The 21,178-nt window shown below is 41.5% G+C and overlaps 1 protein-coding gene across 1 annotated transcript in view; it reads left to right on the top strand.

Moving 5' to 3' along the window:
* Positions 1–21,178, top strand: part of Plch1 (phospholipase C eta 1) — a 221,679-nt gene that overhangs the window by 161,961 nt on the left and 38,540 nt on the right. Inside the window, exons 7-11 of the mRNA XM_059265418.1 lie at positions 3,789–3,882; positions 5,843–6,046; positions 9,735–9,855; positions 13,481–13,652; positions 19,208–19,315. Of these exons, the coding sequence (XP_059121401.1) occupies positions 3,789–3,882; positions 5,843–6,046; positions 9,735–9,855; positions 13,481–13,652; positions 19,208–19,315 (699 nt within the window). The remainder of the gene's footprint in view (positions 1–3,788; positions 3,883–5,842; positions 6,047–9,734; positions 9,856–13,480; positions 13,653–19,207; positions 19,316–21,178) is intronic.

Here is a 21,178-nt window from a genome sequence, read left to right as displayed (position 1 = left end):
TTAGCCATAAACACTGATTTTGAAGTACTCAATAATGGGTTGAGTTATTTGGGTAAAAGTAAGTTCAGCAATGTTAAAGTTTGCAATTTTTGTTTCAGGTGTGTGTTTGATGTGCGAGGGAATCATGGCCGTGAGAAATGTAATTATTCAGTCCATTGACTCTTGTTTTGAAATTTCACTGGGAAGATAAGCAGTGTCGGAATGTGGAGATTTTACAGAAACATTACTGGTTTCTGTAACTCAGGTGTATTTACCTGTAATGTGAGGGCTTTTTCTCTTCTAAATGGTTTTAAAATAGAGTAGTTAACAGAGCAGAACAGAACTCCGTCTTAAATAATGCCAGAAGTCAGCCTCCAGTAACTGATTTGAGGATTGTAACACCTTCCAAAGATTCGTAAATTTCAGCTATATTGAAAAGCCGAACATCCTTCCAATATTTTAGTAGAAACAAAGAAAAACATCAAGGGATTAGGTCTATATGAAGGGAAAAGATTTGGATTTAAAACCCAGAAGATCCAAATTTGTACCTTGGTTCCCGCTTCATACAGTTTTGGGACTTTGGTGGCACTACTTAACTATTCTCTGCATCAGTTTTCTTATCTGTAAACCGAGATTGGAAACATTAAATTTAGATGACAATTGTAGGGGCTGGAGGGATGACTCGGTGATTAAGAACACATACCACTCTTGCAGAGTTCTGTTTCTAGCACCCACCTCAGGTGGCTCACAACTCTGTAACTTCAGCTGCAGAGGATCTGATACCCTCTTTCAGCCTCTGCAGGCTTCCAAGTCCTTGCATGGCTCCAGGGACAGAGCTGACTGGGAGCAGCAAGGGGATAAAGAAAGGAGACACACACACACACACACACACACACACACACACACACACACACAGAACTAGCTGGAGACAGTGGGCTGGAGTTTCTGATGGAGGAGCCTCAGCACCTGGAAGCTCATTGTATTTATTATGTACATTTGAACAGGAAGGTGAGGTGATTACTTATAGCCGAACAAAGGGGCAGCGTTAGTGATATGGATACTTAAGAAGGAAGGGTTTATGGCGTACAGCTGGATCAAGGAGACGGTTTTAGCTAATCTTAGTAGGAGCAGTTTCTCTAGTCTTAAGGCTATAAATATCTGGGGCGAGAGAGTGGCCATCTGCACACACTGTCGACGCCAGCCTCAGACCCTAGAGGAAGGCTTTGCCATTTCCTTGAGCCCAGCCCAGGGAAGGCACTGCAGTTTTCCTGTGGGTCTGAGTCTTTGGAGTCCTTGGCATGGCCATGCCTCATGAGCAGCACACATCGACTCAGGACTTCGCACACTCAAGGCTTCTCTCACGTTCTACGGAGGCACTTGTGTACAATGTTCACATTTAAAATAGACTAGATTGTAATAACTATTTTGCATGATATCAATATGCAAATGTAAAATCATGCCAATTGAGATGCTGCTTACACGAGAAGGTGGTGAGGCAGGGTGGGTGTAGATTCACCCTTTCACTTCAACTCTCGTGAGCAGAGTTTATACAGTCAGTCAATTGGGAGAAAGTTATTTCTAGAAATTTTTTAGTTTTGTGAAGTCTTTACTAATCTTTTCCATTAATTTGGTGAACATATTTTCAAGTACGATTTAAAAAAAATTCTGCTTTGCTTCTTGAGGTGATAATGAATTCTCTGCTCATCTACCATCACCTCTACCCTAGAAAGATGGGTGGTTTGTTGTTTGTACTTTGCTGTAGATCTCATGGACTCCTGGTGGTTTACCTGAGTGTAGCTCATAGCCCCTGAAGTTTGGAACAAATGGTCTCATACCTGAATAACTGCAAAGTGAACTCAGTCTTTCCAGGGCACATGATATTATCAGTGTGGTTTTCTTCCTTCCTTCCTTCCTTCCTTCCTTCCTTCCTTCCTTCCTTCCTTCTTCCTTCTATTCTCTCTCTCTCTCTCTCTCTCTCTCTCTCTCTCTCTCTCTCTCTCCCTCTCTTTCTTTCTTTTTCTTTTTTTCAAGATCAGGTTTCTCTGTATAAGAGCCCTGGCTGTCCTGGTACTCACTGTGTAGACCACACTCCTCAAACTCACAGAGATCCGCCTTCCTCTGCCTCCTGAGTGCTGGGATTAAAGGTGGGAACCACCATGCCTAGCCGTGGTGTGGTTCTTTTTATATTATGAGAAATTACCTTTTTGGTTATGTGTGCTATGTCTAGCTTATAGTAGACAATCTATTGAGCTGCTCACGGCTTTCTGGGTCCCTGGAGTTCCTTGGAGACATTGCAGTTCTGTTTACTTAACCGTATTTACTGGTGATGTGGTCAAGATTATGGACTTTATTCAAAGGATGCACTGCTATTATGCAACAGGTTTGGAAAACAAAGCATTGTGTATTTTTTAAACTGACAAAAAAAATTCCCCAAACAAACAAGCAAATAACAGCCTTTTCTCCTACAGAAAGCTTAAATGCCATTAAATAAAAATTTAGTAAAAAAATATTAGTAAACAAAACAAAGCAAAACAAGGGGGCTGGAGAGATGGCTCAGCGGTTAAGAGCACTGACTGTTCCTTAAGAGGTCCTGGGTTCAATCCTCAGCACCCACATGGCAACTCACAACTGTCTGTAATTCCAAGATCTGACACCCTTACACAGACATACGTTCAGGCAAAATGCCAATGTACACAAAATAAGAATAAATAAGTTATTTAAAAACACAAGTCAAAAACAAAAAAACCTAGCTTTTACTAAAACCCATTGAACCTAAAAGACAATGGGATCTTTGAAGACTATAATCAAATTCTGTTTTCAGTATTCATTATTTTATTCTGGCTCACAAGATTGGCTTCCTCTGTCGTTATTCATTCGTATTTTAAAATGTCACTGTTAGATTCTTGAGTAAATGGGCTTTTTTTTTTTTTTAAGTAAAAATAACACATTTCCTTTTTTTTTTTTTTGCGTTCTGGGGCTCATACCCACAGATTTATAAATGTTAGGCAAGTCTTCTACCAGTGAGCTACAATCCCAAGCCTGCCCTCAAGCTTTCTGCTGGTCTTTAAAGAGGTTCTTTCTAAAGAGTTTACTTTCTTGTATCGCGTAACTATCCACGCAGCAGCCTTGGGGCTGACAGTGACAAGAGTGTGCTGCCTCCTTGGCGCTGCAAAATGTCCCCCCAAGCGTTCATTCCCTGACCCTCACCACCACCCTGTCCTGTAGCCATGTCAAAGGTAGGTCACTTTTGTGGTCACCCTGTCACTATGAGTATCACACAGGGTGTGATACTCACCCTTCGGCCATTTGTTCGCCTTTGCTCACTTTTGTGTTCCTGAATCCCCATAGCTGACTGCTCGGCGGAAGATGCTTTAAAGATGCCCATACAGCTGAATTTACTTAGAAGCATTCTATTTTGATAGGCCATAATTTTCTTCCTACATATATTTATGACTATCACAGTTCGGTTTTTATGTAAGAATACTTTATTTTGCAGATAGCTACTGTATATGAGTGGGTTTGGGGCAATCGTTTTGCATTCATTTTCTTTTATTCCTTCATGGAGAGCATTTGTTTGAGAGTTGAAGGGCCCTGCTCGCTGACCAAAGCTGAAGGATGTCAAGGCATGTTAAGATCATAATCATCCTCCAAAGATGAAAGAAAAAAATGAGTCTGGGAACTTCAAACAGTGCATGCTGCAGCCCCCAGAGATGTCAAGTGTGGGATACTAGTCAGTCCTTCTTGCTGCGGTGTAGGGGAGCACAGCTCATGAGGTTGCAGGTGCTTTCTTTCTATTCTGCTTTCTTTAGATGAGTAATGTGACCGTGGACTATTGTCTTGACATCATAAAGAAGTTTGAAGTTTCTGAAGAAAATAAAGTGAAAAATGTCCTCGGGATTGAAGGTAACTAGTGGTCTTAATCTGTGTTTCTCATCTGCTACATTAAATTTTAATTACAATTTTTTAGGAAGCAAAATCAGGAAATAGTCATGGAATTTCAGGTAATTCAGATACAGCTCGAAATCATACATTTTCCTACACAGCTGAATCTCTGGTTTTGTTTTTCTCATTTTTACAGTATTCCTCAAGCTACCATTGTGTGTGATGAATGCCAAGAAATATTTGGACTTTGCTCAAATGGATAATTTTTTTTAGGAATAGTCATGTCCTGATGATTGCAGGAAGGGAAATTTGGCCCCCAAACAAATAATCTACAAAAGTTGTAACTTTAAAATAAACACATTTTAAATAAAGTGTTAAAAATTGATTTGTTTTTCCCAATTGGTAGCATTTAAGAAACTGCTAGAAATGGAAGTCTTGTGAATGTTACCATCTTATTTTATAGCTAAAGAAAGTGAGACCAAAGAAAATGAAATAATTTACTTATACACCCAGAATCCAGCTCGTAGGATTTATATATAAATAATATGGTATAAATATAGCTACTATATGATAAGCTATATGCCTTTAAAATTTTTAGAGAAATAAATTATAGGCTGTGGGATTTCCCAAGCAGAACAGATAGTTTTAACTGAAGACTACTGGGAAACTCAACATCCCCCAAGAATATGCAAAGCCACAATTGATTGCTGACTTCTGGTATTTCTCTGCTCCTAGTGTGGACAGATAGGTATGTGTGTGTGTGTGTGTGTGTGTGTGTGTGTGTGTGTGTGTGTGTATGTGTGTCAGAGATCGATCTTCACTATATTACTCAGGTTGACCCTGTGTGTGATAGTGTGTGTGTGTGTGTGTGTGTGTGTGTGTGTGTGTGTATGTGTGTGTATGTGTGTGTGTAAGAGATCGGTCTTCACTGTATTACTCAGGTTGACCCTGTGTGTGTTAGTGTGTGTGTGTGTGTAAGAGATTGGTCTTCACTATATTACTCAGGTTGACCCTGAACTTCTGGTCTCAAGCAATCAGGCTCAAAACGCCATACATGGCTTGATGAGGAACCTTTAATGCCAAATATTTATTTCCTGGGGTGGAAGAGAATTAAAATGAAGGGGAATAATTTGAAATGTTCTATCATTAAAACTATTTTAAAATAGAAGACAAACTAATGTGGGCCTCTTAAGACTATACCAAGATATAAATATTTTTCTTGAGGCTTCCTTCAAAGATGCAATTAAATATGATCCCTAGTTAATAAAGGTTGCCATGAAGAAACTCTGAAGACTCAGAGGATATTTACAGACTGAATTTCACCAAACGAGTATCAAAGACTTGAAACAACTTGTAAAGGTGACTACTTGTGGTCACTCATTTCCTAATTCATGAATCCATGACTATGGCTGCCTCTTCTACTCAGGTTTTATATTTTGAAAGCTTATAGAAAAACTGGTAGATTTTCTACACAAACTTTGAAGCACCATTTCTAAGTTATTCATGTGAAAACCATTGGCAGCATTTTCCCCAAAGCCAGTTTCATAGTTAGTCACCCTCTGAATTTAGGTAATGCTTAAATGTTTTAGCCTTATACCTTACCATGTGCTGTTTTTCAGAACATCATAACAACTTAGCAGTTACTGGTTGATTGAGGTATAAATATGGCTATAATGCAACTCTGGTCACCCCTGAGGTCACAGAACATAAATATAGCTTGAGTTTAGTAGTTAATTAATGCATTTGTCATGACAAGATGTCAATTCATTTTTCTATAGGATATATTTAAATGGCTACTCCCCGAAGTCATATTTTTGGATACTCTTTTTGGCATCAAGCAAACCTCTCATTGCCCCAGTTGCCAGCACAAACATTGTCCTGATACTTGCTTCTGACTATTCTTTGACCGTTTTTTGTCTCTCTTGGCATCAACTAAGTAGATATTCTTTGAAAGCTCTTCATTTCACTCTTTCTTCCGAAGGCTTCACGAACTTCATGCGTAGTCCTGCTTGTGATGTATTTAACCCTTTGCACCATGAAGTGTACCAAGACATGGATCAGCCCCTCTGCAACTACTACATTGCTTCATCTCACAACACATACCTGACGGGTGACCAGCTCCTTTCTCAGTCCAAAGTGGATATGTATGCACGGGTGCTACAAGAGGGCTGTCGATGTGTGGAAGGTAAGTGTAGTTTGTCTGAGCTCAGGTGTGATTGGTTAATAGGCCAGTTAAATAACAGAGCCCCAAAAGCTATTTCTATACTAATTAGAAATATTTGTTCATTATAGAATCATTCTTCTCTTTGTCTCTTTATTTTCAATCATGTGCCAGTATTGGGGAAACATACTCTGAACTGTTAAAAAAAATATTATAAATAACAATCTACCTGAAAAGATGTTTTAAAATAAAAAAATAGGCCGGGCGGTGGTGGCACACACCTTTAATCCCAGAACTTGGGAGGCAGAGTCAGGCGGATCTCTGTGAGTTCGAGGCCAGCCTGGTCTTCAAAGCGTGTTCCAGGAAAGGCGCAAAGCTACACAGAGAAACCCTGTCTCGAAAAACAAAACAAAACTAAACAAACAAAAAAAAAAACCAAAATAAAAATAAAAAAACAGCAAAATAGTTTAGGACAACTATCTATTTTGAAGAGACTTCATGGTCTACATTTATTAAATTGCTAATCAGTTTCAGTGGTGAAGACACAGATGTGAGTAAGATGTGGTATTTGACTTTGAAGAGCTCACAGATCATCAGGGAGCATGTACATAAAAATGTTAGTATGATATGAGGATTCTGTGGGTTGAGTCACAGGCATGGTAGAGGAGTGTTACTATAGGCAAATAGAGTGTGAGATGAAATTAATCAAGCAGAGTTGGGTCAGGCATGATGGTTTTAGGTTCAAGTCTTGATTTGAGGGCAGGTGAAGAAATTTTCCCTGTAAGAGAGAGGGTTGTTTTGGCTAACTGCTTGAAGGGACTAGATCATCATGATGGGGAAGGCAAGGCAGTGAGAGCGTGAGGAGGCTGGTCACCATGTATCCACAGTCAGGAAGCAGAGAGAGATGAATGCTGGCTGGTCATCAGGTTTTCTCACTCTTCCCCCTTCCATTCACTCTGGACTCCAAGCTCATGGGATGACATCATCCATGTTTGAGCGGGTCTTCCATCCTCAGTTCAACTTCTCTGTATCTTCATCTCATAATAGAAAATGCACTCAGTCTTTTACGGGTCTCCAAAGCCTTCATAGTCAATACTATTTAAGGCTTGGTTTCTTCTGAGACTCAGTTACTCATAACTGTGAGCCTCCTCTAACAACTATACAATGGCACAGAGAATACAACCACTTCTAAAGGAAGAGTGGGTGCCTACCCCAGAAAGATCCCACCAAAGCAACCCTGAAGTCCACGAGGGTGAGAACCAAGCCCTTCCTAGCTATATCCAGCATGTGGAGCTGTTGGTGGCATCATCTGGATTGAAACAAGCGTGAGAAGTCCTTTCTGCAAGCTCCATTGCCTGCTATATCAGTGGTTTCCCTCTTGAGCTTGCTTGACTCCATGAACATCTTACATCTCTGACATCTCCAATATCTATGATCTTCACTGCAGCTTAGGCCCACCTTCACATCTTCACAGCTCATTGAGGAGTCCTGTTTGGGGAACCCTACCATGCCACAAGTTCCCTGACCTCAAGGGATGTTTCCAACCTTGGTCTAAGTCCCCATAACTCCTCACTCTTGTATCTTGCATGCCTGCAAACCCAGCTCCATGTGACTAATGCTAAGTTCTGCTACTGCTTGAGACGTGGCCTGGCCCAATTGGACCATCACTGCAGTGGCCTCTGTGTTCTTTTGTGGCTGAACCTGGGAAAATACTTCCTTCATCAGCCTAACTCAAGCATGACACCCTGAAGCTCTTTTTGTTGAGGAAATGAGAGGTTTTCAAATGAGTTTACATTGTTCCATTCGGGAGGTTTGGCTTGTACCCTCCTTGTGGCTTGGCCTCAAATCACCTTTCTTATTGCCTAGTGCAAAGTCCTGGATTTTCCTTAATGCCCTCCTCGATCGCTGGGGCTTGAACTCAAAGCCTCAGGCATGCTAAGTTTGTGCTCTACCATTTGAGCTATACCCCAACCTAGTGGCACGAACTTCTATAATAATTATAGCCCGGGTGTTCCCGCCTGCCCTGTGCTCAGTTTTAACACTTTTTTAAAAGCTGATTTTCTCACTGAACTGAATATTTTCATATCTTCGTGCTCCACTTTCCGCTGTGTCTCACTGTAATTCTGGATAAATGTAAAGGACAATCATAACTATGACATGACATACCATGAATGTTACTGTCTGCCAAATAAATTGATCCATTATTTTTATATCCAATTTCATTTAAGTTTCAGGACACAGGCAGATCCAGTCAGATTCTTTGCCAGAGTATACCATGAATAGCCTCCTAATAGAGTTCTTGTTTTCCTCTGTTCTCCTTTCTGTCAGCATTCTGGACTTCAAAACCTACAGCAGAATGGCCTATTAACATTCTATGGTTTTGTCTTAGTTAGGGTTTCTGTTGCTGTAAAGACACACCATGACCATAGCAACTCTTATAAAGGAAAATGTTTAATTGTGGTGACTTACTTACAGTTCAGAGGTTTAGTCTATTATCATCATGCTGGGACATGGCAGCATGCAGGCAGACATAGTCCTGGAGAAGAAGCTGAGAGTCCTACACCTTGCAGATCTGTATGAAGCTGTTGCCTATGGAAACCAACATATTATTTTCTAATAAACTTTTTTATAAATTGAAAGATTACACTCTGAAGTAATGATACAAAGCATGGCACAGTAGCATGTGAACCAGCAACATGGTTATTCATTGTTATTACCAAGTATTAGATACCGAATAGAATTATACTGCTATGCTTCTGTGCACCTGAAAGTACAGTATATTTGTTTACACCAGTGATGCCACTAACATGTGAGGAATGTCTTATGCTAAGACATCACCACAGCTACTGTGCCACAAGATTTTAGTTATGTTCACTTCAGGCTGGAAATGAAGGTACACCCCTTTAATCCTCGGACCTGGGTAGATCTCTGTAAGTTCAGTGCCAGTCTGTACTACATATTGATACCCTACCTAATGAATGAATGAATGAATGAATAACAAAAAGAAAGAAATTTTATTTCAGGGTTGGAGAGACAGCTCAGTGGTTACAATCACTTGCTGCCATTGTAGAGAACCAGTCAATGTGTAGTGCACAGAGGGCATCGGATCCTGTATTTATTAAACATCAGCAGAAAAAGAACTGATAAAATAGAGTAAGAAAGGGAAATTGGGATTAGCCGGTTGCGTTTAAGGAATGGGCTCACACAGTTGTGGGGTAAGCAAGTCTGAAATCTGTAGATTGACTAATGGTTAGCCAGAGACCTTGGTTAAAGGCAATATTTTAGTTGCATGGGCTCAAAGCAGGCTCAAAGTAGGCTCAGGCAGGACTTACATGTCCTACTTGCTTTCTATTGCTGTGATCAACAGCAACTTTCAGATGAAAAGGATTTCTCTGTTCAGTTTATTTTAACTAATAAAGAGGAATTATTTTAGAAGACTATATTTCCAAGAGAAACTTTGGTAATGCTAGTCTCCTTGTGATGTCTTTGCATACTATAAGCACTCAGAAACAAACAAACACCCAAATAATTTATCCTCTTTAACTTTTTGTTCTGCTAAGTATGCCAGAATGTTCAATTCTCTCTCTTTACATCTTTTTCATAACTGTAGTATGTATAAGTTCTAGTAATAATCTTAAATGTTTCTGGTATTTCCAGAGATATTAAGAAACCAGACATTTATATTGTTGATGTGAACGTCTGTTTTTGGCAGTTGACTGTTGGGATGGCCCAGATGGAGAGCCAGTGGTCCACCATGGTTACACTCTCACTTCAAAGATTCTCTTCAGAGATGTTGTGGAGACCATCAACAAGCATGCCTTTGTGAAGAATGAGTAAGTATAGCAACACATGGGACCTACGCTCCACCCCTAGTAGTCCAAGGTAATGTGGCTATAGGAGCACGCCCTCTCTTGGACCCCTCGCCTTCATTCCTGCTGCCCTGGTTCTCTTCTTTCTCCCCAGCAAAGATTGGGAACAAGTATACTATGGCTTGCAAGTTTGTGGGTTCTTGTGACCCACTTATTCCTTAATCCCATTCTTTCTCATCTTGTCTCTTTGAAAATATCCTTACAAAGAATGACTTCTGAATTTCTAAACCCATAAAGCTTGGAAACAAGTTATTGTAGATAATCATTTTTAATTTTTTTGAGACTTTATTTTTATGTGTATGAGCATTTTGCCTGAATGTATGTCTCTGCATCATGTGAATGCAGTGCCTGTGGAGGCCAGAAAAGAACACTGGATCTCCTGGGACTGGAATTAGAGACAATTCTTAGCTTCTATATGGATGCTGGGAATTGAACCCCAGTCCTTTGGAAAAGCACCCAGGGCTCTTAACTTCTGAACCATCTCTCCAGCCCCATAACAGTTATTTGATGCTACATCATAATTTAATAAAACATGGACAGTCAGACACTTCAGGATACCTAAGACATCCAACACAGAGAAGATGCACCATTTCTTTGACTTCACACTTTCTCTTAATTCTCATTTCCCCTTAGGTTCATGCTCTGTACTGATGCTATGGTTTCTTTTTGTTGTTGGTGGTGGTGGTTTTTCAAGACATGGTTTCTCTGTGTAGCTTTGGTGCCTGTCCTGGGTCTCTCTCTCTAGACCAAGCTGACCTTGAACTCACAGAGATCCGCCTGTCTCTGCCTCCCAAGTGCTCGGATTAAAGGCGTGTGCCACCACTGCCCAACGCTATGGTTTCTTTCTGAACCATGAACGCTGATGTAATTCTTGTCCTAGTATTCTTTCTAAAGCTTCTTCAGGACCCAGGATGTGTTCATGCCTTCACATGTGGCTACTTCCTTCTCTTCCAGTATTATCCTCCTCCATCATTGCTGCACAGAGACCTAGCATCTGCTAGCAATGATTGCCTTTCATTTTCCCCAACAAGCCCAGAACTTTTACAACTCCCAAACCAGTGTGTGCTATTCTCTGACCCAAATACCCTTCCCACCATGCCACCCACACATGCTTCCTTTTTATACAACAAAATGATTTAAGCACCGCCCCTCTGGGAAGCATATCTTGACCCACAGCTGACTTACCCTTTCTTTCTTGATACTGAAGTATCTGAACATGTATCTGTCCTAGCATATACCACCCTGATAAAAAGGTTGGTATCTTGCTTCCTTTTATAGGTATAAGGTGGTAAACTCATTGAAAATATGGAACTGTATTTCAGTAATTATTGATTTCTTTCTGTTTAGCAGGTACTATCAATATACTAAGCATATGAAAAAGGGTTTTTAAATTAAAGAAGCAAATTAAAATTGTGATTGCATAAAATCAATATTTTAGAAGCTAGTAGCCTTTAAAATCTCTAATATTTGATCCTATTAATTAACTATGAGGTTGAGATGTGCTCTTCTAATGAGAGATTCTTGCTGCATAGCAAATTTAGTCTGTGGCATTTTTACGTGGAAGAATTTAGTAGTAAATTCAGTCTTCCAAACCCTGATTTCTATGAGTCTTACATGTCAGTATTTCCCATTTTATGAAATAGTACCACCCCCATACCCTAGAGGATCCTCTGGTGCCTAGAATGCTGACTTCATATTTATGAACCCTTATAAGAAATGCACTTCAGGGGCTGGAGAGATGGCTCAGTGGTTAAGAGCACTTGCTGCTCCTACAGAGGACCTGGGTTTGGTTCCCAGAACTCACGTATTTGGGTCACAACCAGTTTTTTTTTTTAATTCTAGGTTCAATGGCATCTGACACCCTCTTCTGGCCTTTGTGGGCAATGGGAGTGCACATACATTCAGACAAAACACTCATACACATAAAATAATAGAAAATAAATATTTAAAACAGGAAACACTTTCAATGAGAATGTCATATCCTTGTTTAGGACATTAACAAATTTTGGACCTTTTATTTTCCTCCTATTTTTTATTCTTCCCCTTTACCAAGTTTTCTTAACTTTGCCATTATGGACATTTGGGGCAAGATCCTATGTGGTGGAACAGCCATCTTGTGTACTGTAGAGCATTGAGTAACATCTCCAGCTTCCACTCACCAGATGCTGGCAGCATCCCTGAATTGTGCCCACCAAAAACTGTCTTTAGACATTGATAAATGTCTCTTCGTGGGATGAGGCTCAAAATCCCTTCCCCCATTGACAACAGCCTTATTCTTGGTGGCACTAGATACTCATGAGCTCTTTCTATATTAAGTGATAATTTAAAATTGGTTTTGTTAAAACCTACACAATTGTAAGACATCTTATTGGTTTTTTGTTTGTTGGTTTCTCTTCACAACACTCTTGGATAAAAACCTATGAGAGAGCCCAACCAGCCAACAGACCACATTCAGGACAGCAAGCCATCGTCGGTTGGAGGCACCAGCACAGGCCTTTCTAACTGGACAGAATTTAATTTGAAAAGGTCACGGGCCATTTTGTGAAGCTTGTGCTTGCCCAAGACATCTTTTTTTTCTTTACACAAATGTATTAGGCAATTCAAATACTGGTTTGTGTACTCTGAAAGATCTCACATATTATTTCTGAAGATTCGTGCTAGAAAACTAAATTCTGTTTTGTTTTTCCTGCTTTGGCTGACAACTTCCCAAATTTTGGGAATCACCTTCCATTTTCTGTGTTGAAACCTGTGTGCTGCTATAGCATGGATAGTGGGTTTTTTAAGACATTGATGTGGGGTGTGTGTGTTCACATGCCACACTGCATATGTGGGCATTAGAGGACAGCTAACGGGAATACCTTTTCTCCTTCCACACGTGGATGCTGGGGATCAGATCCAGGCCATCAGCCTTGGCAGCAGCTGCCTTACTGGCTGAGGCTGAGCCAGCTCACTGGCCCAGCTGTTTGTTTTTTTTTGTTTTTGTTTTTGTTTTTGTTTTTTTAAATTGAACACTGGTGTTCAGTTTTATTTAAAAAAAAAAAATGTTGGTTGGCCTGACATTTGATGTATAAAACAAAGCTGCATTATGTTATTTTTTTTCCCTTAGTTCCCAAACTGGGACTTGTATATTTTTAGAGCAAGTAACAGCCTTTGATGATATGCGGTAGTCTCTGTGATTCATTTACACTTGTGAATAAATATGAAAAAAATGACATCATGAATTTTCTTTCCTTAGGCTTCATATTTCATATGTATGCATATACATACACACACACACACACACACACACACACACACACACACATATATATATATATACATACATACTCCTCAATTTTTGCCTAACATTAAACTAAGAACCAATATTTGTTTAGTCTTTCTGCATGGCAAAGTGTATTTGCCTGGAGGAATTTTTTTCAATGCATCCCTAGTCTTTCTGTTTTTAGCGCCATTTTAATCATTATCAGTATTGCCCATTTAGTCACTGGGATTTTAAGAAAGCAGCCCACGCAGATTCTGTTGCCAGGTCCCCATGATCCCTGTGAGCTGGCTGTGCTGAACGCCCTTGGAATTGTTGCTCTTCCCTCAGGTTTCCAGTTATACTGTCTATTGAGAACCACTGCAGCATTCAGCAGCAGAGGAAGATTGCTCAGTACCTGAAGGGAATATTCCAGGACAAGCTGGACCTGTCATCCGTGGACACAGGAGAGTGCAGGCAGCTTCCAAGCCCTCAGAGTCTGAAAGGCAAAATCCTAGTGAAGGTAATGACTTCAGGGGTTACAGCACAGACATTAATGTCAACTAGGTCTTTCCTCCCTGGTGACAATAAATAAATAATAAACAAACCAACAAAAGGGAAAATGATTAGAATCAATACGTGTGAAAGGAATCTGTATACGCATCTTATGTTAATGTATAGTCACACTTTCAGAAGCAGGTTATGGCTGATTGGATGCTGTGGATTTGTTTTGCTGGCTGTCCATGCTGTGCAGGCTATTTTAGTCTGAGTGAGTTCCCACAGAGAGCTGTGTATGGCAAAGTGAGGTGCAAGAGAGGAGAAAGCTCTTTGACTCCATGTCTGAAAGCATTCTGTTTAGATTCTTTTCTTCTATTTCAAGCTCCAATAACTGTCTGTCAAAAGGAAAAAAAAATCTTCATGGTTGGTTGGTCTTGGTTATGTGTGTGAGAAGCACTCACTTCAGACAGGAACATGGGCACAGACATAATGCCCCACAGGACCTGTGTGTGTGAGAGGAGAGGGGGGGATCGGAGTGACATTTTATCAAGAGATTTTCCAAGGGAGAAAACTTACTATAGTGAATATCATGAATGCAAATGAAGGCCAGAAAGACTGTTCCTTGAGTTCTCAGATTTCCAGCTCTGTGATTTCACTGATTTCCAGTGAACGTTTTCTTTGGACTAAAATCTTAGATGGTTGCCTTATTTTGAGTGTAGAACGATAAAGAACAGAGAGTAGATGAGGCTACTTAAGAAGGATATGTGTCATGGAGGAACAGTAAAGTAAGAGCCCATTGTACGGGAGAACTCTAAGAAAGATAATGAAATCTTTAGAGTTAGTCAAAACGTGCTTTTCTAGCAATTAAATCAGAAGGCTAGGTCCAGAGTCCATGAGAGAGGTGCTGTCAGCCTCCTGTGTAGGTACATTTTGAATGAAAGGTCCTGATAACATGACAGTTAATATTAAGGTCAACTTGCCCAACTTGGCCAGAGGTAACTGCTGTGCTAAAAACTAGTTTCTGCATTCAAAATTGAAGAATTATCTATATAATATTGTAAACACTTCATATTCCTTACCCAACTATAAGAAAATTAAATGTAGACTGAAACAGTTGTTTAGCTGGGCACAGTGGCACATTCTTTTAATTCTAGCACATGGGAGTCAGAGATAGGGAGATCTGTGCAAATCTAAGGTCAGTCTGGTATACATAGCATGTTCTAAGCCAGTCAGAGCTGTATAGTGAGACTGTGTCTCAAAAAAAAAAAATCTTGCTTTTTGGACAGTGGGAGTTAAGATGGATATGTAGTGTTCCAGAATGTGTTAGGTAGAAGGTCTGAGGCAGTTTTTGGAAGGGGTGGCAGAAGTGTGAGCTATGGGCATCCCAAATGTGTCTGAGATCCATTCACTATTGGTTATTCTTAGAAGTTAAGGAAAAAGCTGGGCATGGGGGCACATGTCTTTAATCCCAGCACCCAGGAGGCAGATAGTGGGAAAGGGGGAGCCAGATAGTGGGATAATTCCACAGAGTCTATTGAAGATCAAAGGAATTTATTCAGGGTTTAACTCACAACAATAATAATTAATTGAGTTGGTTGCGGAATCCAGCAGGGGTGGGTGACAAAGAGACACAAAGGAACAAGCCACTGCCATGTCTTACCTCACCAACTCCACGAATCCTCTGACTGAAATCCTCTGAGTCCTCACCTGAAAGGCTCCAGACAAAAAAGCCTTTAGTTCCTGTGTCCTCACGCCCTATATACCTTTCTCCGCCCAGCCATTAAAGGTGTATGTGCTTCCCAAGTACTGAGTTTAAAGGTGTGTGCCACCACAGTCTGGTCTCTATGTTTAATCTAGTGGCTTGTTCTGTTCTCTGATCTTCAGGCAAATTTTATTAGGGTACACAATATATCACCACAGTGTAGTTCTTAGTGGAATGCTTGCCCAGTGTGTGTGAAACCCTTGGATCAATTCCTGTCACCACCTAAACTGGGCTTGGTGATGTACACCTCTAATTCCTATACTGAGGAGTGGAGGCAGGAGGACCAAAAATTTAAGGTCATCTTCAGCTACAAAGTGAGTTCAAGGCCAGCCTGTAATATATAAAAGCCTGTCTAAAACAATGCACAAATTTGTTTTGACCACATCAGTCTCAGAAAGGCCATTCTGTAAGTTGGAGAACATATGTAAGTCTCCAAATCCTAAAAGCTTGATCTGAATGCAGACTTCATTTTTATTACATGATTATAAAATCCTTTTGAAATTATAACTGAGCTAAAGTCTAGGGTCAAAGGCTTTGGGTGTACAGGAGCATTCGGGACAGGGTCAGCAGGTGAGATCCTTCTCACAACCTGAAATACCATTCATGTGCACAAAGCAGTTGCCAAGTTCATTCTGTTCTTAAAACGTTTCTATCTCTGTTTTGAGTTAAAAAATGCTAGATATTTGATTTTTCAACCTTTCTTAAAAGTAGGGGGTGCACCCTGCCTACAGATGAGCCGTCAGATCAACCTCCCTCTGTCATTGAAAAAGAAATAAGAGGAGGGTCCAAACTGAGCCCAGCCTGCTGAGGGATGCTGGAAGAGGCCAGTGGCAGCCTATCTGCCAGCAGTTGCTGAGGCCACTGTGTGGATGGTGAGGTTCTAGGCAATGATCTCTGTCCCTTCTTGTTTTGAAAAAGGTATTTTCACTGGATTAGTTCTGCCCCCCATGGTTCTATTTGTAAGTCTACTAGGCATCGATGGCTGCATAGCAAATGGCCCCCAAATTTAGCAACTTGAAGTAGCAGACATTATCCCAGAGTCCCTGCTGGGTTTTCTGCTCAAAGCTGCAGTGGAGGTGTCAGGTGGTACCGCAGTCACCTGGGCAGACTGGGGAGAGGAAGATGTACTCTAGGATCAGTTGGTGGCAGTGGCTGGCAGGATGTTGGCCTAGAGACTTCTCGTTCTTTGCTTGGTGGTTCTTTCCACTGAACTGCTCACTTGTGTGTGTGTGTGTGTGTGTGTGTGTGTGTGTGTGTGTGTGTGTGTGTTGGGGGCGGGGGGCAATTGCTATGTGCTCCATGTTTTGGTGGCCACTAGGTCCAGCCCACATTCAAGAAGAGAGCATTGCAATAGGACAGAGACAAGAGCCGGGAGGCACTGGTGACACTTTGGAGGCTGCCCATCACTACAGCCTCAGCCACTTGCCTGAGAGCCTAGTCTGCTCACCCCGATTCTACAACATATTCTGGGGGCAACTGCAGATCCCGTTAATATTCCTTTCTGCTCTCAAGTCAGAAGCCTCCCGATGTAGATAGCTACCTTAGAGCTCTCTCTTATCAGGCCCCCGGGACTTGCCTTCTCTTGGCTTTTCCTCCTTTTTAACTTTTTCTGAATATAAGTTGGGAAATATAGAAGAAGGGGGAAAAACCATAGAGGTACTTACTCTTAAAACATTTTGTATGTGTGTGTGTGCATGTGCACACATGTGTGTATTTGTGCGTGTGCCTGTGGGACACAGGTGGGGGTCAGAGGCCAACCACAGGTATCAGTGTGTGTTTTCCACTTGTCTGAGGCAGCCCTGTGAGTTTCCGGAGGTTCTCCCGTCTCATCTCCCATCTTGCCATAGAAGCCCCAAGATTATAGACACAAGCTAATGACACCCTGCTTTTTGTGGCTTTTGGGGGTCCAAAGTCAGATCCCCAGGCTTGTGAAGTAAGTGTTTTATCTTGTGAGCATCTCCCCAGCCCTGGCTACGTGTTCCTAACAATTGACTGTATCTACGTCCAAATTATTCTCCGGTGATCTTATAGATCACTGTGATCCATTGAGTATAGGCAGCCCTCCTCCTGTGTGTGAACTGAGCCTCACGGGTTTCATTTCCTTAGGTTATATAGTGTTTATGTTACATTACATATTATAAATAGCCTAGAAGTGATTTGAGGTAAACAGGAGGATATACAGGGTGATGTGCAAATACAAAACTGTGTTGTAGCCAAGACTTGAACATCTTTAGGATGTGGTGTCTGAGAAGCGTTCTAGAGACCATCTCCCACGGATGCCTGGGACTGTATGTTATGTAGCTCAAATCTTTTCCCATCTTATGAGAGTTTTCCCCTGCCAAAGGTCCCTGATTTCTGAAATGTACTGGTGATTAGAGAGTGGCCTGGTCCTGAGGACTGTTGTGTAAGCTACATAGTGGTCCTGTGAAGGAAGGCCTGGATGCAAAGAGGCACCAGCAGGCAGCAGCCAAGGGCAGCTCTGCCCACTGAGGACAGCAGGCCGCTCTGGGCCATCGTGGCTTTGGGCTGCTAAAACAGATGTCCTAGTCTGAGTAACTTAAAAACAAAGAAGTGTATTTCTCTATTCTACAGGCTGAAAAGCCCACCTTCCAGGTTTTATAATTCCCTTCCCTTGCCCTACCTCCCCTCCCCTCCCCTCTGTTCTCTCTCTCTCTCTCTCTCTCTCTCTCTCTGTCTCTCTCTCTCTCTCTCTCTCTCTCTCTCTCTCTCCCCCTCTCTCTCCCTCTCTCTCCCTGTCTCTCCCTCTCATCCACACCCTGACCTATGTCTCGCTCTGTAGTCAAGGCTAGCCTGGAACTCACTATATAGCTAGACTGGTCTCCAATTCACTTCAGTCTTCGTTTGTCAACCTCTCAAGTATTAGGATTATAGTTGTGAACTAGGTTGGCATGTTTAGTGTCTGGTGAAGGAGGGTCTGCTCCTCATAGGTATGTTGCCATGATGGAAGAGACAAGCAACTTAGGGGACCCATCCTCATTCAGTAACTTCCCAGAGGCCCAAGTTCTTCATGCTGTCAGCCGCAATACCCATAGTATCAGGTTCCAGCAAATGAGGGACACCAATACCCAGATTGTGAAAGTCGCACAGTCAGAGGGGGTGATGCATATTGTCAGGAGTCAGGCCTTTTTTAAAGAGGCATTGGTCTGGTTTTTAAAAATACAGTATTACTAATTGATTTCATTTAATTTAAGGTAACGACAGCCTTAGGATAAAAAGTTCTTCTCATCTTTATTTTGTCTTTCTTCCAGACTATCTGCCTTCCAGTCAGTCTGAAGTAATGATGGGTCATTGCATAGACACTTCATTTTGTATTCAGTTTTCTCTATAAAAAAAAAAAATTATGGTTCATAGAGCAGAAAATGTACCTTACCCCTTAATTACTTAACTGTATAATTCGGTATTGTTAAAAATAGACAGAATGTTATACAGTCAGAGTCTTTTCATCTTGAAAAGCTAAAGCTCCATATTCATTCAGAACAGCCGTTTGCTTCCTATCTCCCATTTCCATCACCGTTTTGCGTTCCCTCTCCGGGTTTACTGTTTGGATACCAGATGCAAGTGGAACCATGCACTGTTTGTCTTTGGTTACGTCGTCTGACATAATGCCTTCCAGGTTCCCCCATTTCGTAATGTGTATGAGGGTGTTGTTCTTTTAGAAGGCTGAGTAATAGTCCGTAGGAGAAGAGCAGGTTTTGTGTGTCCATGCCTCTGTCAACGGACACCTGGTTTGCCTCTTCTTTGGGGACTGTTATGGATTTTTTTTTCATTTTCAAATGGGATATTTTGATCTATTTCAGGGCAAGAAGTTGCCCTATCACCTTGGAGATGATGCAGAGGAAGGAGAAGTTTCTGACGAGGACAGCGCCGATGAAATTGAAGATGAGTGCAAGTTCAAGCTCCATTACGTGAGTTGCAGGCTCAGCCCTCTTTTTGCCCTTCACGTACCACAGAAGGAAGGGGGCCCACGTCGGTGCTGTGTTGGACTCTCCACAAATATGGTGTCTGTAGTGTGAAAGGATCTTCTTTTAAAATGACTCCGTGTGCTGGCACCCAGCAGTGTGGTGAGAGAGTGAGTGAGTGGAGGAGTCTGTGCCTTAGAACTGAGAGGTGGGTTAGTGGTGAGCCCTTCTGTCTTAGGGTTTCTGTCCTGTGAACATACACCATGACCATGGCAGTTCTTATAAAGGAAAACATTTAATTTGGGCTGGCTTACATTTCAGAGGTTTAGTCTGTTTCATCATGCCGGGAAGCATGGCAGCATGCAGGTAGACATGATGCTAGAGAAGGAGCTGAGAGTTCTACATCTGGATCCACAGGCAGTAGGAAGAGAGAGACAACTGGGCTTGGCTTGAGCATTTCAAACCTCAAAGTCCACCCCCAGTGACATACTTTTTCCAACAAGGCCACACCTACTCCAAAAAGGCCATACCTCCTAATAGTGCCACCACTATAAGCCTATGGGAACCATTTTCATTCAAACCACCACACCATCCATCCTCTTCCCAGAGACAAACACACGTTATAATAGGGCTGAGAGTCAAACTGTGGTTGGACTGTCAATCTTCTTGATGAACATGAGTAGGTGTGGCTTTACCTCCCCTACCTAATACTGGCTGCCCACTGTGGTACCTTAGGCTGGCTCCAGGACCCAGCTGCACCTGGGTCTGCTTTTTTAAGATTCCAAACCCCTCACTGAGAAAATATGCCTTGGTCTCAGTGATCCCTCAGCCCTTCCTAGAGTGGGACACTTGGCTGGATGTTTAACTGGCCACATCCTCAACAGAATGGCATTTGAGGTGAGCCATCTGCCTCGGGATCTGGACCTTTTCTTACAGGAAGGAGCCTGTGTTCAGGAGATCAGTGTTTTGACAGGTGGTGGAGGGGGTTCAGTTTGAACCTGCAAAATCCTAAGGCTTGAAGAAATGCTGTCCCTGTCACTGTCAATGGTCACATGATTTCTGGTGCCACATGACAAGCCCAAAGCAATACAGGCCTTGCTGTATAGTTTCATTTCTACACGAAAGTGGTACTTCGTGGACATCAGAACCATTATTCTGTCCCCAGATACATTTTGTATAATCTCTCCTAATATACACCATTACCCAGAATTCAACAATTATGTTGTTACAACAAGACACTATCTTCTAAATTACACTAACTCTGATGCCTCACCTCAGAGGTGGCAGCAGGAGCTGACATCATTTTCAAAGGAGACAAGAGCTTAATGACAGCTGAAGTCTCCATAGACATTTCTTTCTTGCCTTTAAAGTGCTTTGAAGGGGGAAATAGCAAAGATTCAGCTTCAAGAGAGAGAAAATGGTGATCTGAATTCATCTCTTCCCTGTCAGTAGTTTCTATTAACTCAGTTAAATAGCCATAACTAATAGATCACAAAAACCTAGGTAGCTTCTTAACTGAAAATATAGCAACTACATTAGTTTTTTTAAAAATATATGCTTTTCTATGTATTTGCTATCTTTGTAACTGATTCCTTCTGATTGTGGATAATTAAAGTCTGATTTAGTAGACCATGCTTTTCAGATTCTCACTCTTTTGCATATAGTCCTTCAGATCTCTGGGTTACTTGCTGTGTAGTCTACCATCTGAGAGAGGAAGCAGAAGCCCGTACATATTAGCTGTGTGGGGGATGCTGTCCTCTGAATATGGGAGGTAGAAGCTTTAGCTACTGTTACTGTGATAATGCTGTCATCTCCTACCATATGCAAGCCAAGTTGATCTAGTTCTTAGGTCCATTTGGCTGTATCAAA

This window comes from Peromyscus eremicus, chromosome 6, assembly GCF_949786415.1.
Source record: "Peromyscus eremicus chromosome 6, PerEre_H2_v1, whole genome shotgun sequence".
In the NCBI taxonomy this organism is placed as follows: Eukaryota; Metazoa; Chordata; class Mammalia; order Rodentia; family Cricetidae; genus Peromyscus; species Peromyscus eremicus.
This window is presented reverse-complemented; position numbering and strand designations above follow the sequence as displayed.